The sequence below is a fragment of the Vanacampus margaritifer genome, chromosome 1, assembly GCF_051991255.1.
Source record: "Vanacampus margaritifer isolate UIUO_Vmar chromosome 1, RoL_Vmar_1.0, whole genome shotgun sequence".
In the NCBI taxonomy this organism is placed as follows: domain Eukaryota; kingdom Metazoa; phylum Chordata; class Actinopteri; order Syngnathiformes; family Syngnathidae; genus Vanacampus; species Vanacampus margaritifer.
Genome location: NC_135432.1, coordinates 57,020,580 through 57,037,915, shown reverse-complemented (window position 1 = coordinate 57,037,915; position 17,336 = coordinate 57,020,580). Strand labels below are relative to the sequence as shown.

The 17,336-nt window shown below is 39.0% G+C and overlaps 2 protein-coding genes across 2 annotated transcripts; both read left to right on the top strand.

Moving 5' to 3' along the window:
• Positions 1-238: 238 nt before the first annotated feature.
• On the top strand, positions 239-5,825 carry fam161b (FAM161 centrosomal protein B). Its single transcript, XM_077556251.1, has 9 exons — positions 239-387; positions 913-1,139; positions 1,230-1,654; positions 2,325-2,614; positions 3,165-3,283; positions 4,638-4,805; positions 4,880-4,979; positions 5,051-5,223; positions 5,430-5,825. Exons 2-9 carry the CDS (start codon positions 943-945, stop codon positions 5,461-5,463), a joined length of 1,506 nt encoding a protein of 501 aa, XP_077412377.1. The 5' UTR covers positions 239-387; positions 913-942; the 3' UTR covers positions 5,464-5,825.
• Positions 5,826-6,987: 1,162 nt separating this feature from the next.
• On the top strand, positions 6,988-15,484 carry ngb (neuroglobin). Its single transcript, XM_077556278.1, has 5 exons — positions 6,988-8,136; positions 8,215-8,435; positions 9,885-9,993; positions 11,261-11,380; positions 11,456-15,484. Exons 1-5 carry the CDS (start codon positions 7,948-7,950, stop codon positions 11,606-11,608), a joined length of 792 nt encoding a protein of 263 aa, XP_077412404.1. The 5' UTR covers positions 6,988-7,947; the 3' UTR covers positions 11,609-15,484.
• Positions 15,485-17,336: the final 1,852 nt, after the last annotated feature.

Here is a 17,336-nt window from a genome sequence, read left to right as displayed (position 1 = left end):
CGTCGAAGCCTTACCACTTAAAAATACTACGCAAATTACGGTTTCTCCTTGAGCGCGTCCTAAAAAGAGCAACCGTGTCACCTCTCAACTACAGCCATGTTGTGTTGACAACTTGGGGCACGGAGAAATCCCTTCCGGCTTTATAACCAATCACGAGAGACTTTTGCTGCGGCTTGCGCTTCCGCTTTTGACCACACAGTGCTCGCGCGAGAATGACGACACAAGCGTGGTCCCTTATGTTTTGTTTTTGTGTTTTTAAAGACTGTGCTAACTTCTGCTTCTCTACAAGGTCCAAACGCAGTACACTATACTTAATCGCTGAAGATGCGTGAACAAGGAAGAAGCATCGATGCAGAGAAACACCGCACACAACTCGCCTTTTATCAGGTTAGCAGCTGTTTACGCTGTTCAAAATTACAACGACCGCTTGTTAGTCAAAGTCAAAACTAACAATAATATAAATACTTCTCTATGGTAACTCTTTCCACATTACACGTTCTATCGAGTGGACTGTTTGGTTGCCATGGTAACATGTGATACGCAGACTGGGGGTGTGGTCGTCTTCTAGTTTGTTCTTGTGGTTTCCAAGTTTGCTCCATAGCTAGATGGTGGCATGGATGGTTGGATAGGATCTACAGGTATGTAGAGATGGATATAAGATAGATGTTATAAGACGACAGTCAAAAAGTAAAAAGCCCATACAATTAATGTAGTATTCATCGATTTTTTCCCCCAGAAATTTTCTGTTTGTAGTTTAAATTCTTGCTTGTCTGGAAAGTGGAAACCCACCTGACACAAATATTTGCCAACCCTAGCTCGTTCATGTTTTTTTTTTTTGCAAAATTCAGTGATGTCATCAAGCGTTTCTCTACAATCTTCTCTGATCAGTGCCTCAACCCCTGTGCATTCCAGATGACAATTCAACCCTCTTGACCAACAAGCATGTCAGAGCCAGATCTGATGTTTGCAAATGGTTCGGAATCAGAAGAAATCCTCCATCATAGGCTGCGGTATCTCAGCGACTCGATTCGACAGCAGCTGCAGGAGACAGAGAGGAGGCACAGGGAACAGTTGGAGAGCAGGATTCATCACAACACTCTGCTTTCAGCAGATATAAACAAACTGTCTCCTCAGACTAAGTAAGTCTCCTCAGTGTGCATCTTTTTATTTGAAGTACAGTATAAGAAATGTGGTTTATTAAGAATTTATTCTCTATCAAACCATTGTAGGCTGCTGGAGTTGCCTGCTCCAGTCTTGGAATCGTTATCTGAATACAAGCATCACGACACTTTGCCTCCCGCCTGGACACAGCAATGTGAACGAGAAGCTTCATGCAAAACAACGCAGCAGAGGAAAGAGGAGGCGGCTGAGGCTGAATGCAAGAAAAAGTTCAGCGCACTTCCTGTCCCTGTTCAAGTCAGACTTCCTCTCTACGGGGAGATGATGGAGCGGAGGGACAAGGAAAGGAAGCAAGGGTTAGAGCAAAGGAAAACCTTTCTGCTTTCTGTTCAGAAACCGTTCAGCTTCCAGGAGAGAGAAAAGAAGAAACAGGAGAAGCTGGTTGAGCTGTCCAACCAAGTCTCGCAGGAGGCAAAAAAGACAAGTGTAAACCATGTTCAGCGGTCCTCTCCCAAACGAGTTCAAGCGCCAGCAGGTGTGAGAGCTTTCTTTCTTTGCATGGTGATACTGGTGAGGTCTAGCAATGAACTCATTCACTGCCATTGACGGCTATAGACGTCAAAAATTCATTTGAACTAAATCTATTAGTTTAACATTTTTTTCCCACCTTTGTTAACAAGAGTATGAAATCCTAGATTGTTTTTTATTGTAGTAGAACAGATATAAAATTTGTGATTAATCGTGAGTTAACTAGTGAAGTCATGCGATTAATTATGATTAAAAATTGTAATCACCTGACGCCCCTAATTTTTAATCATCTTTTCTTAAAAAAAAAAAAAAAAAGATGATTAAAAATTTAAAAAATATATATATTTATGTTTTTTTTTTTAAAGAAAAGATTATAAAAAATTTGTGGCATCAGGCGATTACAATTTGTAATCGTAATTAATCGCATGACTTCCGTGTACAATTTTTTTTTCTAGGTTTTCATACTCTACTACTAAAAAAAATAAAAGAAAAAAGTTAAACTAATAGAAATAGTTCAAATGAATTTTTGACGTCTATAGCTGTCAATGGCAGTGATTGAGTTAATTTAGACAAAAGTGGCATCATTGTACATGGCAAGTCATTTAGGGTTTCGACTTTTGACTCCAGCCCTCATGCGTGGAGTTTACATGTCTTTCCTTTTTGAAATGTTTGCGCAGACCCGGAGCGTTGCAGGAAAGGTACCATCAGCACCACACAACAGGAGAATCCCAAACTTCGCATTGCAGAGCGCACCAGAATGGAAAAGTTGCCATTCCTGGACGAGAAGCCGAGCTTCCAGCCCAAGATCAACCAGCAGGTGCCTGATTTCAAGCGGCTGCACAAAGCTCTACAGACAGAGAGTCTGAGAACATCACAAAGTAAAGATTTGACCAAGTGTCAACCCTTCTACCTGAGAACATCCGCCCTTCCCGCCAGGCAAAATAAGCCAAGTCCTGAAAAATCACAGGTAAACATCCCACTTCCTGTTTTACTTATGTGATTTGTTATACTTTTACAATAATTCACAATAACAACAGGAGTTGTGACTAATGTCAAGTATTGCACTTTAGGATGAGTACAGGTATCCATTTTCTATAAAATATCATGTGCATACAAAAAAAGCATTTTGAGGTTTATGCAGCAAGTTAAAATAGAACAAGGTAATGTAACATGTGCTTGGTTTCTCATAGAAAGATATTTATAAACTTCCCAACCATTATAGTATGTAACCTCGGCAGCTAACCTCAAAATATGTTGTTCCAAAGCCACGTGCATGTCATCTTTGTGGCATGGGACTTTTTGTCGAGTCCCATGCATGCCACAATACACATATTATGTAAAACGTGCACCCATCCTTACATAATAATTCCGTTTTCTTCCTGTTCTATTCTTGAGTCTGTTCTCATGCGGTTTCATGGGAGGCTACCAGCGACTAAAGAATATTTAAGAAAAATATACATCTAGTAATGTAGTTTGTCTTATCTTTTATTTATTTATTTATTTATTGATTTTTACAGATGTTCAGTCAAAGTAATCTGAGTCGAAGTAAGTCATGTGGTGCCCTAAAGTCGTTGTCTGCAGACACACTCCCAACTTACATCACAGATGCAACAAGGAAACGATGCATGGCCATCAGGTAAGGTCGCCAGTGGGATCGTGTTAGGGTTGTAAATGAGTGAGTGAAGGACTGGGTTTATGTAGTTTGTAATTTTTTAATATAGATTGTTTTTATTTCCTTTTGATTTTTTTTTTTAAACTCAGTTAGTTTTGATGAGTTTTTAGACCAAACAAATTACTTTTATAAATGTTTTAAATTCTCCAGTTTAGTTTGGTGTTTTATTAGTTTTAGTATTAGTTTTTTTTTTAAATATATATATGGAGTGTTTGTCCAGTGCAAGATTAAAAACAAAAAAGTCACAAGTATTGTGTAATAAAGAAAAATAAATATTTACTGCTTGACCTTTCCTTCTTCTGTAATAACCAAAATAGATTGAATGAAAATGAACCTTGAAAGCTCATATATAATGTAAATTGACAAAAGCTAAAGCAAATAATATTTTCATCATAAATAGTGAGTGTTATAAATGCAAGTTCAGTTAGTTTTCTTTCTTTTTTTAAAGCATTTTTTTTCAACTTTAGTTTCAATTATTTTCTTTGTTTTTGTTAACTATAATAACCTTGGTGAGTGAGTGAGAAAGCGAGCAAGGGAAAAAAAAAGTAAAAGGATGAGTCTAGTCTAAAGTGGAATTCTCGCCAAAGCAAAACTGTTTTTTTTGTTGTTGTTTGTTTAATGTCCACTGATTAACTCTTCGACTGCCAAAAAAGTTAAATAACGTTTAGTAAAATCCTATGGAGGAGTGCCAAAGACGTTAAAAGACGTTTGTTTCAAAACAGAGGTGAAACTAACCATTTTCTATTGTTGATTACTCAAAAACGGAATAAGGTAGAAACAAACTTTTTTTTCTGATGAAAGATGAGAGTCCAATCTTTCATTTGGTAGTATGTGTGTTTCCATAGTCCAAACACATAATTTTCTGTAGACCTTGAAAGATCAGTCAAAATGCTTAAATCGACTGGCACCCACGGCATCCCTTTTCTGAAAACGTCTGGCAGTCAAAGAGTTAAGTAGGGCACTCGTGATGGCAGCTGATAAGAGTATTCTACGTCTTATGACCAGGAAGTCAGGAACTAGAAATTAGAAATTTGAAGAATAAAAAATTCCCATTAATTTCATGCAATTTTAAGGAAAAATCCTATATTGGGACATATACTGTAGATCTTTCTTTAAAATGATCTATCATTGTTTTTTTTTCTCATATCAAAAGTACTAGTGGTATTGGTTCTTGGTATCAAAGACTACTCAAGATTTGAGTTAGTGTCGGTCTGAAAAAATGTGTGACGTCAATCCCACAATTGAGGGCAAATGGTGAGTTGTCCTGTCAAGCAGTTTTGACCTTAGCCTATGTGTCTAACCTAATATATGTTTGTAGGAAATCCATGGAGGTGAGGGATGGGAAAAATCAGGAGAGTGCAGACTGGGTGAGGAAATACCAGAGCAAGTCAGAGGCCATGAGGAAGACGGTGTCCCTCCACGCCAAGTTGCTGGACCCTCACAAAAGCTTGCAAGAAGTCTACGACGAAAGAGTGCAGCACCATCGGTGAGTGATGGACAAGCACGGTCATTCCGTCTCCAGTTTTTAGACATCCATGTAAACTAACATCATCTACACAGGGAGGCGGATCGACAAAGGACAAGAGATTACCTGAGAGACCTACAGGACATGAAGGCTCGGGTTCGAGAGCGTCCCCTTTTGTTCGAACAGGTGAAACAGGTGAGTGGCGCGTTGGGCCGCATCGCCGTCTGCTTGCATACGTGGCTGTGATGTCATCTTTGATTTATCAGAGGAATGCCAAAGCGCAAGCAGAACAAGCATACAAGAATGAGCTGAGGAAAGCCGGTGTAGAAGAGCAGTTTGTTGAAAAAAAGGGAGGCGCTTTCACGGGGACGTCCATCTCATCAACAACGAAACATGACACAAGCCCAGATGTCCACAACAATGACAAAGACTGGACAGGGTGAGAATTGTTTTCTTCATACTTGACGTGACCCCACTATTTCCAGTAATATTATGAATAGCATGTTCAAGGACTTCATGTGGTTTTGCGCATGTGACATTACATAATTTTAGGGACCTGCCCAGAACAAGAAAAATATAGTAGCCAAGTAAAAATGAAATATAATTACAATATAGACATTTTCTAACCCAACATGTCTGATTTAGGGAGGCAACCGTAGACGCCGGTGGAGAAAATTGAAGATGTGGATGAGAACAGCGTTGGAGTCCAAAGAGGAATGATTGTCATGATAAGACGGTACAATGTTTTTGTGGCCACTTGGCGAGAACACAACACTGTATTCAAATGTGACTCATGTCTACTTGACCACATCAACAATGGGTACGCCAACATGTGCAACTAGAAATTAAGAAATCTCAAAACATCTGAACCGTACAATTCCAAGGGGAAACATGCAACAATACATATAACCACGTAAATGAATCACAGAATGTCATATTTTAGATGATTGTAAATATGCGTGCAGCATCAGTTAATGGATAATAATGAGCTCCGTTGTTTTGCAGACACTTGCTTATCAAAATAAACATAAAATAAACTGAACATCTGTTCAGATCCTTCTGTTTGTGACATTCATTTGCTTATTCACTCTTTTATCCAAAACATTCCATAGGGATGATCGAGTATCAATACCAGATATCAGTATCAGGCTAAGGTACTTGCTGCCTTATTGTGGACGTCTCGCAATCAGGAACAAGGAATTAGAAATTAGAAGGATAGAAAATTACCATTAATTTCATGCAATTGTAAGGAAAAATGCTGTATTGTGATATTAGGTCTTTCTTTAAATATAGATGTCGTTTTCCCCCCTCTAATTTTATGTATCAACAGTACTAGTAGTATCAGTACTTGGTATCGGTGTCAGTGACTACCCAAGAGTTGAGTACCCAAATTGGTATCGGTCTAAAAAATGTGATATCGAACATCCAGGCTTTTTTCTTTTCTTTTTTCTTATTTATTATTTTTATTTTCTGTTTTATTTAATTATTTTTTTCTGTTTTATTGAATTTTATTTTCAGTTTTTTTTTGTATTTAAAACAAATATTTTTTTTTCTGTTTTTTTCTGAATAATTTCCTCCTATTTTTTTGTGTGGAATATTTCTCTTCCCTGTTTTTCTGAATAATCAGTTTTTTGTGTGTTTTTCTGGAATTTCCCCGTTTTTCCTGAATGTTTTTCTGTTTCTATAAATATATATTTCTTTTTTTTTCTTCTGAATATTTTTTCTCCCCTATTTTTTAAATCTTTTTTTTTTGCTGCTTTTCTGATTTTCCCCTTTGATTTTTTCTAAATTTGTTTCAGTTTTTCTGAATTGTTTTTAATTTAGATTTTTTTAAATATACATATATATATATATATATATATATATATATATATATATATATATATATATATATATATATTAATGACAAAAATATATTTAAAAAAAAAATGAAAAAAATATTCTCATAAGCAGAGCAAAAATATTCAATAAAACAAAATTTTGAGTGTTCCCCCCCCCCCCCCCCCAGTGAATGCAATATGCCTTCGTACTTGCAAATACTCCATGTATGTAAGTAAAGAACACTATTGCATTTGAGGACGGAAACATCTTTTCTCCCATAGCATGGTTTAAATTGCAAGTCACTATAGCCGCGCTGCCACCTAAATAAATCCTCGTGCAGTCACACAGACCAGCTCGGTGGTTTTTGCCGCCAGCCCACAGACCCACATCAAGTACTGTACTCATGTACATTTGCCTCCACTGTAAGGCTTTGCTTATACAGCTGACAGTTTGGAATTTCAGATCTTTTTTTGTACGAACCACATGAGAATGTCTCAATATGTATTCAATCATAATCAAAAGCTCATCATGGGCATATTGAGTGCTTCCTCTTTTTGGGCGAGTGTGTCACTCACAAAAGTGACTGAAGTTTGCTTGCTTTTGGATCAAAATGTTATTGAAAATCTGCTGAAAGATCAAATTATTTTGGTTTGTCAAGAATGCAATGCACCAAACAAGCCTTTGTTTGATGCATTACGAATATGACAAAACAATGACAAATATTACATTATATTACTTGTAATGAAAATCACAGCCCTTCCATAAGATTTCAGGCATCATGTGACACGGCTTCCTCGGCTACATCCTCTCGGGTTGTCATGGGAACAGCGTTTCCCAGGGATGCACCTCTGGTAGACGGGGCGCGGCTAAAAACAAACCCAGGTCTTCCCGACCTGTTAGATAATATTAAAAACATTACCTGTTTGCAAGAAATTCATTCGAGCCTGCCTTTTTTTTTTAATTTCAACTAAGATACGGCTTTAAAGAAAGCAGCATTGCAACATATTCATGGAGAAATTTACTTGCGGAAAGTGGTGTGATATTCTAGTTCATCTAATTAAACGCACACATTTGTTTCTCTGATAAACTGAGCCATGAGTTGAGTCATAACAACATATAAACAGCTAATAACTTTTCATTCCCGAGCCCACCTGCAGGAGGCGCTGCGGCTCGCTCCGCCAAGCCTGACCGGAGCGACAGAAGCCAGAGATGCCTCTTCTTTTTTTTTTTTCTCCTTCTTTGGCTTGAATAATAACCGGAGAGAGAGCGAAAGAGCGAGCTCGTCAAGAGGCGAGTGGGGAGGAGGGGGAGAGAGCAGCGGAGGTAGCAGCCACAGTGACAGATGAGAGCGTGGCACAACTTGTCGTCTTTCTTGTCTGCAACCGTGGGCTGGGGGCAAACCAGAGAGCAAGCGCATCAGAGTTTGAGGCTAAGCTCGCACGCACGCACACAAACACGCTCGCACACAAGCAGACCCCTCAGCGCGGCTGCTGCACAACAAGTTCAGGGCTCAGACTTAGCTTGTGGGAAGGTATGTTATGTTTTTCTAAGTCCTCACCCCTGCAGATCCTGCCCCGCATCACTTGATGCTCCACTTTGCCCTTTGCAGGTGCAGAAGTTTTATCTTGAGGATCTCCGCCAGTGTTATGGCTCTGCCAGAACCGAGCCATCTCGTCCTGTAGAGGAGCTGTGTGCGTTTCCCCTCCAGAAGAACTTGAAGCCCCGAAGGAGGATGGAGAAGCTCTCAGGGAAGGACAAGGAGCTGATACGGAGCAGCTGGGAGAGCCTGGGCAAGAATAAAGTTCCTCACGGCGTGGTCATGTTTTCCAGGTAACTATCGAGATTGAATCCGTGTGCTCGCAAGTGATTTTGCCATCTTGTTTTTAACTCCACGCAGCATCACCTTTGTGTGCACACTTCCACCGGAAACCAGAGGCGGCTTGCCTAGTTGCTTGGCGACAGCCTTCAATATTATCCTCCACTCTGACACGTGCACGAAAGATTTAGAAATCTGCTCTGCTGTAAAGTGACTTCATTCAGTTGTGTGTGGCTTTCAATAGAGAATCATTACATTTGGGTTAATCAGATGGCAGGAGATTGATTTCCAGTATGTCGAGTCACAACAACAATGACTGTAAAATAGGCCCACTTTGCTGTGCCTGCCCCCAAGCGTTTTTTCTGTCTGACCATTTGGCCGTGTCTGTCTGCATGTCTACATTGTGTTGGTTTGAACCATTTTCATATGGAGAGGTTTAATAAACTGCGTAAGTTTAGGGGTCACCACTTTGAAAATGAGAGCTACTTTTGGTTCACAGATTACTTTTTCACATATTTTGATTAAGGTCTTTTTTAAAATTAAACATTTTATTTTAGTAAGCTAGTTTTTTTTACTTTGCTTTTAAATGTTTTTAACTCTTTTTTTTGGTAAATACTTTTGAAGGAGAAATCAAGTAAAAAAAAAAATTACAAATATGTAATATGCAGCTCCACTAGTCTAAAGCTCTGATTAATATAGCGTTTATGAAATAAGCAACAAAATCCACCCTCTTTATCCATCTCAGGGGGCGGCCATTTTGCCACTTGCTGTCGCCTGAAAATGACATCACAGTTGCTCAGGTAATAACCAATCACAGCTCAGCTTGCAAACAAACATCACATGACCAAACTAAGAGAACAGGTGAGCCGTGGTTGTTCGTTCCCGGAGCAACAGTGATGTCATTTTCAGTCGACAGCCAGTGGCAAAATGGCCGCCCCCTGAGATGGATAAAAACGGGTAAATTTTGCTGCTTAACTCATTCCACATATGCGTTATTAATCAGAATGCCATGTCTAGACTAGTGGTGGTGCAAAGAACATATTGAAAAAATTTTTTTTTCACTTGCCCCATTAAATGTTGTACTTTTAATTATGTGAAGCACATTGAGTTACCCTTGTGTAAATAAAGCTGCCTTGTCTTTGCCTAAATAGTTAATGATTGAAGACGATGATTGTGCTAATTATTTCTCACAATCGTTGTCAATGATGATTTAACAAGGTAGGAGGAAACAGATAAGTGCCAATATACATCACCTCTAGTGTTCATATCTTCATTCCTAGGAAATCACAATGTCCCATCACTGGTGAGCTACTTTTAGAACAGGCCGGTGGGCTACCCATGTGACTCTTGGTGACCCCTGCTGCACAGAGTATTAGAATGACCCCCCCCCCCCCCCCTCCCAAAACAGCTTAAAGATTGTACTATAGCACTGTAAAACAATTTGTGGTTTGTATCCATGGCAGGCTTTTTGAGCTGGACCCGGCTCTTCTCACTCTTTTCCACTACAACACAAACTGCGGCAACACACAAGACTGCCTCTCCAGCCCAGAGTTCCTGGAGCATGTCACCAAGGTCAGCTTCTCACCTTCCAAGTTTTCATTTAGCAAGAACGGGGATGATGGTTAATTGTTATTTACACGTTATTTCATAGGCTTTACACGATCAGGATTTTTTGGCCATCAGAAGATGGGGCAATATATCTATTTAATTTTTTAAAAATATATTTATGCTACAGTCGACTGCTACCATTCGTGGGGTTGGGACTGGCCCGGTCCACAAATAGCGAAAACCCACATATAATTAACGCCAATTGAAATGCAGGGGGGAAAAAAACTTTTTAAAAATGCTGATAAACATTAAAGGGGAAGTCAACCTTAAGCATTTCTTGACAATAATATGTTATATGTGACCTCACTAGTCTAAACATTATATTCTGATTAATAATACATTTGTGGAATATGAGTTATGCAGCAAAATCCAACTGTTTTTAATCCATCTCAGGGGTTGACCATTTTGCCACTTGACAACCGAAGATGACATCACAGTTGCTCAGGGCTCAGGCAATGACCAATCACAGCTCACCTGTTTTCTGAAGCTGAGCTGTGATTGGTTGTTACCTGAGACAAGAGCAACTGTCATTTTCACTCGACAAGAAATGGCAAAATGGCCGCTTTCTGATATTGATTAAAACTGCTGGATTTTGCTGTTTAACTCATATAACCATATTTAGACTAGTGGAGCTGCATAGAACATATTATTGTCAAGATTTTTTTTGGGGGGGGGGGGTGACTTCCCCTTTAAATATAACATCATATATTGTCTTATTTCATGGAGCTGATCAATGACTTCATTGATCGGACAAATGAAGAAATTACAGCCGATCATCGATTTTGCATAAATTGCAAAATATCATCCAATCCTGATCCAAGCCAATCACATCGGTTTAAAGTCTAGATATCGTATTGGGCCGATAGTCGGCCTTATTTCAAGGTGGCTGTTTTACAATCAGGAACTATAAATTAGAAGAACAGAAAATTACCATTCATTTCATGCAATTTTAAGGTAAAATGCTATATTAGGATATATAGGTCTTTTATGTATTAAAAGTATTAGTGGCATCGGTACATGTTATTGTAGTTGAATACTTGTAGTGGTATCGGTCTAAAAAAAAAAGTGGTATGAAACATTCCGAATTGTTATGATTTGGTTGAATGTGTGTCTTGAAGCAACCGAGTCAAAATATTCTCCTATTGTCTTAGAAAAAACAAGTGTAGTCAATCAAGCCAAATGTTGCCATAATCCTCCCTCCATCTTCTTCACTTGGTCTCCCTGATCGCAGGTGATGCTTGTGATCGATGCCGCCGTCAGCCACCTGGACGATCTTCACTCCTTGGAGGATTTCCTTCTCAACCTGGGCAGGAAGCATCAGGCCGTGGGGGTCAACCCGCAGTCGTTTGCTGTAGGACAAGCTCACAACAAGATCACGACGACAGCATTCCACCGCGTCCACGCTGATTTGCGTTTGTCCTCCCAGGTGGTGGGGGAGTCGCTCCTCTACATGCTGCAGTGCGACTTGGGCCAGGCCTACACGGCGGCCGTGCGTCAAGCCTGGCTCAACATGTACGGCATCGTGGTGGCCGCCATGAGCCAAGGGTGGGCCGAGAACGGCGAGGACAAGGCAGACTGAGGCGCCAGCCGCTGAGCTCTTGCTGTCCTCTCGCTCATTGTGGTTGCCATGGAACAAGGTTGTGTAACGTGCGGCATTGTGGCTTTTTTTTTTTTTTTGTTCGCTGCTGTACATTAGCGGGGAGTGCGACGCAAAGGCGAATGTATGGCGTGGCCACACTCCACCCATCGTAGACTTTCTTTTCTTTGCAGTGGTGTTTTTAGCGAGCGGCGTCAAAAGCAGCCACTCTGAGCAAAGCAAAGAAACATGAAGGTTAACTTGTATATAATGCCTTTTAATATATCTTCTGACTGTAGTGAAATATGTGATGTCATCGCCCAGCGCTGAATATTCTATTTACGCTACTCAAAAGTGATACGGGTGAGTGTGGCCCACACGCGCAGCTCTGGGTCAAACTGTAACCAAAACAAAATGTAATCACTTTACTCATAGAAAAAAAGTGTTTTTGTTTTGTGTATGTTAAGCAAGGTTGTTTTCCAATAGACACACTAGCAACAGCTATTGACAAGAACTGTTATACACTGATAGCTTTCTACTGTCTATCTCTGACTGTTATGGTGTCGTGGTGCACCTTACTTTACACGGTCCGTTCAATGGAGGCCGTGAGTAAGTATCTCAATAGTTTTCATCTGACTGTTAACAAACAAGACTGTTATGTTCAAGTCGAGGGTGTATAGGAGGATTTTCTTAACGTTCACAACTCATGTTTGATGTAAATCACTGTCGTCTTATCTCAGCGTTGTTGTGGCAACAAACCTACAAATGGGGACCACGAAACATCTGATGGTAAACATTTGTTTTCAATTGGAACAAATATGACCTCTTAATTTATTGATAAGTGTATCATGATTAACATATTTGTTGGTAATTTATTTCAATGCCAAGTATTTGATAACACCATACAACTGTAAATCCAAGTTGCTGATATGTGGTTATTAACGCTTTATCCTGAGTTTACATTGAAAAAGTTTATTTTTATATTGTAAAACATAGATGTATATTGACTAGAGCCATTGTTTTACAGCGCATCCACTTTTCAAAAAGTTCAATCTTAAAGAGAAAGTCAACCATAAACATTATTTGACAATAATATGTGACCTCACTAGTCTAAACATGATATTATTATTATTATTATTATTGAGTTATGCAGGAAAATCCAGCCGTTTTGATCTATCTCAAGGGGCGGCCATTTTGCCACTTGCTGTCGACTAAAAATGACATCACAGTTGCTCAGGGCTCTGGCTACGACCAATCACACCTCACCTGTTTTCTGAAGCTGAGCTGTGATTGGTTGTTACCTGAGACCTAAGCAACTTGACAGCAAGTGGCAAAATGGCCGCCTTCTGATATTGATAAAAACTGCTGGATTTTGCTGCTTAACTCATATTCCACTAACGCAATATTAACCAGAATACAGTATTTAGACTAGTGGGGCTGCATAGAACATATTATTGTCAAAAACAATTTGGGGGTGTTGACTTCATTCACTGCCATTTTCAGCTTCAGACGTAAAAAATACTATTTCTATTAGTTTAACATTTTTTCCACTTTTGTTAACAAGAGTATAAAAACCTAGAAAAAAGTTTTTATTGTATTTCATATAAAATTTGTGGTTAATCGTGAGTTAATTATGAAGTCATGTGATTAATTACAATAAAAAATTGTTCTTATTCTTTAAATAATGTTTTCTTTTTTAAAATAATCTTTTTTCAAAAAAAGAAAAGATTATTAAAAATTAGGGCATCAGGCAATTAATAATTTTAATTGTAATTAATCACATGACTTCAATAGTTAACTAATGATTAATCACAAATTTTATATGTGGTCTAAATGTACAATATTTTTTTCATACTCTTGTTAACTAAAGTGGGAAGAAAATGTTAAACTAATAGAAATAGTTCAAATTATTATTATTTTTTTACGTCTATAGCCGTCAATGGTGGTGAATGAGTTAAAGACTACAAAATCGGATTTTTTTTTTATGAATATACTCACACTGGTCACTTAATTAGGTACGCCTAAGCAATCTGAAATCCAAAATGGAGAGGCATTCACTTGCATGTGTAGAAGTTGTCTGCAACATGCTGAGCGCTATTCCTAATACTGTTGCCACTCACATGTAGCTAAACAAGGCAACCAAAATATTAGAAACAGCACCCAATATGATGCAGTGCAGTTCAACACTACAACCATAATAACAAACGACTATTTTCGCCAAGGCAGATATCCGGAGAGTGTATTTAATCCCTGCATCGTCCGTGTTTTTCCAGGTGTACCGTTTGTTCAACTGGCTGTGTAGGTGGTGTATTTATAGTGTTTCTTTTCCTAGCATTGGTACATTGCCCTATGCAGGTTGTCTCTATTTTCGATCATCTTTTTACAAGGCGCCACAGACACATGATGTATTATCCTGGTAACATCCAGTTGTGTGCATATTGGGCGTGTCGCTGTCTACCTCATCATTATTATCAGCTGCTACTGACCAGTAATGACTTCGCCTAGTTATCGTTCAACCAAAACAAAACAAAAAGATGAAGTTAACCCAAAACCTTTCTTTACAATATGTTCTTGCAGCACCATTATTCTAAACACGGCATTCTGATTAAAATTGTGTTTATGTAATATGAATTAAGCAGCAAAATCCACCTGATTTTATCCATCTCAGGCAGCGGCCATTTTGTCACTTGCTGTCGACTGAAAATGACATCATAGTGCTTATGGTTCAGGTAATGACCAATCACGGCTCACCTGTTCTCTTGAGTTTGGTCATGTGACATTCACAAGCTGAGATGTGATTGGTTGTTACCAGAGCAACAGCAAGTGGCAAAATGGCCGCCCCCTAAGATCACTGATCTGAATATATGACTGGATAGCCAATAGGCCAAGACTTTTGAAGCCGCCATATTGTTCCTCCCAAGAAACGTTTTTCGGCATACGATCCTATACATTTACAGTATAGAAATTGGAGAACATTTAAGACAGTACATAGTAGAAAGAGTATGATTTATGATGTTTTAAATTTGTTGAAAATAAACAAGAGGACTTCAGACATTGCCTTAAATACATGTATAAATTACATGCTTAATGATGTTTACATGAGGAAACTTGTATATATTTTATATTATTTATATATTTTTTAATTAAAGAATTATAACTAATTCAACAAAAGATGCCTCTGCCAAATCTAATATTGGGGTCTAAGGAACTGAGTGATAAAAGAAAAAGGGGGTCTTCAAAGCAGCACATACCATTCACTTGTTAATTTTTTTTTTTTTTACTTGTTAAAAAATAGTGACCACCCCACCACTAACCACCCCCCACCCCCCTCTTTTTTTTTTTTTTTTGTAGAGCTCGGTATTGTTCATTCGATTTGACATCATCATTGCTCTCCTTTTTTTAAAAAAAACTAACAAACAAATAAATTAAAAAAATTTGATAATTTATTATTTTTTTTAAATATATATACATATATATATACATATACACACATATATATATATATATATATACCCCCCTCTAACTGCATACGAGCTGTATATGTCTAATCTTTACGTATAACGTATAATTTATACAGTAGTCTGCTCGCGAGATCGGAGGAGCAAGATGGCCGCCCTGTCGCTTCAACGGCTGGCACGGGCATGTATGGGTTATCGGCTATCCGGTCATATATTCAGATCAGTGCCTAAGATGGATAAAATTGGGTTAATTTGCAAAATTAATCAAAATGCCGTGTTTAGACTTGTGGGGTCGCATTCTACATATTGTTAAAAAAAAAAAAAAAGTTGGGTCAAGCACTCTTTGTAAACTGGATTCCATGCTACAGTTTCATAACTTGTGTGTGCATACTTAAGACTTAATAAAGTGATTTCTTGTGGACATTTTGCAGCAAATCCGGGTCAGTGTGTTGTCACATTGTCGCAGATGGTTCCAACACAATGGCGGCCATTTGATTTCAGTCGCACGAGGCCCGATATCTTTTACAGTTACGTAAGAGCCATGAATGGCTCAGCGCCCCGAGCAGCAGAGACGAGAGTGACTTGAGGCACATCAGCCCACTTACTCATGCAACCGCACAATATCACATCGAGAGGGGCAGGAACAGCCAAGATTTGCCAAGAATTGACAAATTCGGGCAACGTCTCGGAGATAATTGTATTCCCGCAGGCTTGAATATCGGTTTGTGCATGCATAAGTGACCGAGTGAGGCTCGTATCATCCATGAGCAGGCTGTCTGTTCTGCTGTTGGATCTGTGGCTGACATGGCCTTAATTTGTCTGCGTGCGCACTGCCAACACTCTCCTCACTCGCCGAGTGTCTCCAGTATTTATGTTGCTTCACAACAACATGCACTCGTCTAGCCACTGGGCTGGAGACGGATGAGACGCTGACCCGAGCCTCTCTCAGGTCACCTAACAATGCGGAGCGAGTGCAACAGCGAATACGGGGCCTAAAGACAATACGTGGCAATTAATTTATGATTTGTCACTATAGTGCTACAGTCCTGCCTTGTAGTACGGCGGGATTCACTCTGTAGGTTGCCGTCTGTGAGAAAATATATTATTTTTAGAAAGTCTGCAATGTGTTTTGGAAAGAAGGGGTATTAAATGTTGTCATGGCAACTGTTAAGCGGTGTGCGCAAGTGTGTGTGTATGTGTCGGTGCGCTCGTTTTTTGGTTTTTTAATGAAAGAGCAGATCAAGGCATAGATAGCTCCATCGTCTTATTTAGGAAAAAAGGACACTTAACAAGGAAACTTAACTTGAAACTTGATCACATTTTGTCATGTTACATGTGTGGAAGAATGGCCTTTTTCAATCATGTTTGTAGTTTCTATATCATTAGTCAACACTCCCTAGCCCGGTTGTGTCCAAACTTTTTTCTTTGAGGGCCACATACAATAAAATTGAAGGATGCAAGGGCCACTTTGATACTGGCCGACAAGCAGTTATGTATTATTATTATTTTTTTTAACATATGTTAAAGGTGATAAGGCAGTTTGGGATTTTTCAACATTTTGGGGTGGCCCACAATCTCACTAAAATAGATCCGCCCTTGCCCTGAGCAGATTTCCACATTCAGAACCAAATCAAGAGTAATCAGTAATAAGATGACAAATTTTGAAATTTTTACTCTTTACTTGAGGATCTTAGTTAATAATTTATTTGATCTGTTTACAAATCAGACCTTGACACAGACAGCAGAAAGCTGCAAATAGTTTCTTTGCATATCTAGAAAAGCTCTATAAGTCAAATGTATTATTAGTACTAGTATTAGTTGTCAGGTGCTATTTTTTATACATGCTGAATGCCACTAAGAAATAGACGACGGGCAGTAAATGGCCCCCGGACCAAACTTTGGACACCTCTAGCCCTAGCCTTTACTCCAGCAGGAGGTCGAGGTCTTTTCTATTGTAAGCATCTGGCCAGGAGAAAGAAAGAGGAGAGGACAGGTTGTGCTCCTGGAGGAATTAACCTTTTATGGAAAAGCACGTTGCCACTGGTGACAGGGGAAATGTCAGGGAGTAACTCTTTGCAATGAACAAGCATTGTAACGTACAGATCCAGTATGCATATCTTTCTGGTTGAATTCATATGTTTTCTGACTGGTGTCATGTATTGATCTCAAATAAGCATCTAAAATAATCTCTGCACAATTGGGAAACATAACCTCCAAGCAGAAACACACATCAAGTTGCCAAAATAGCAAAATGCCCCATCATTCAATCTAAT

Excerpts from the sequence above, each read along its gene's own strand:
- fam161b (XM_077556251.1), top strand. The coding sequence starts at position 943 with ATGTCAGAGCCAGATCTGATGTTTGCAAATGGTTCGGAATCAGAAGAA. Across the intron at positions 4,980-5,050 it reads TGTTCGAACAGGTGAAACAG|AGGAATGCCAAAGCGCAAGC; the intron begins GTGAGTGGCGCG and ends TTGATTTATCAG. Across the intron at positions 5,224-5,429 it reads AATGACAAAGACTGGACAGG|GGAGGCAACCGTAGACGCCG; the intron begins GTGAGAATTGTT and ends TGTCTGATTTAG.
- ngb (XM_077556278.1), top strand. The coding sequence starts at position 7,948 with ATGAGAGCGTGGCACAACTTGTCGTCTTTCTTGTCTGCAACCGTGGGC. Across the intron at positions 8,436-9,884 it reads GGCGTGGTCATGTTTTCCAG|GCTTTTTGAGCTGGACCCGG; the intron begins GTAACTATCGAG and ends TATCCATGGCAG. Across the intron at positions 9,994-11,260 it reads TCCTGGAGCATGTCACCAAG|GTGATGCTTGTGATCGATGC; the intron begins GTCAGCTTCTCA and ends CCCTGATCGCAG.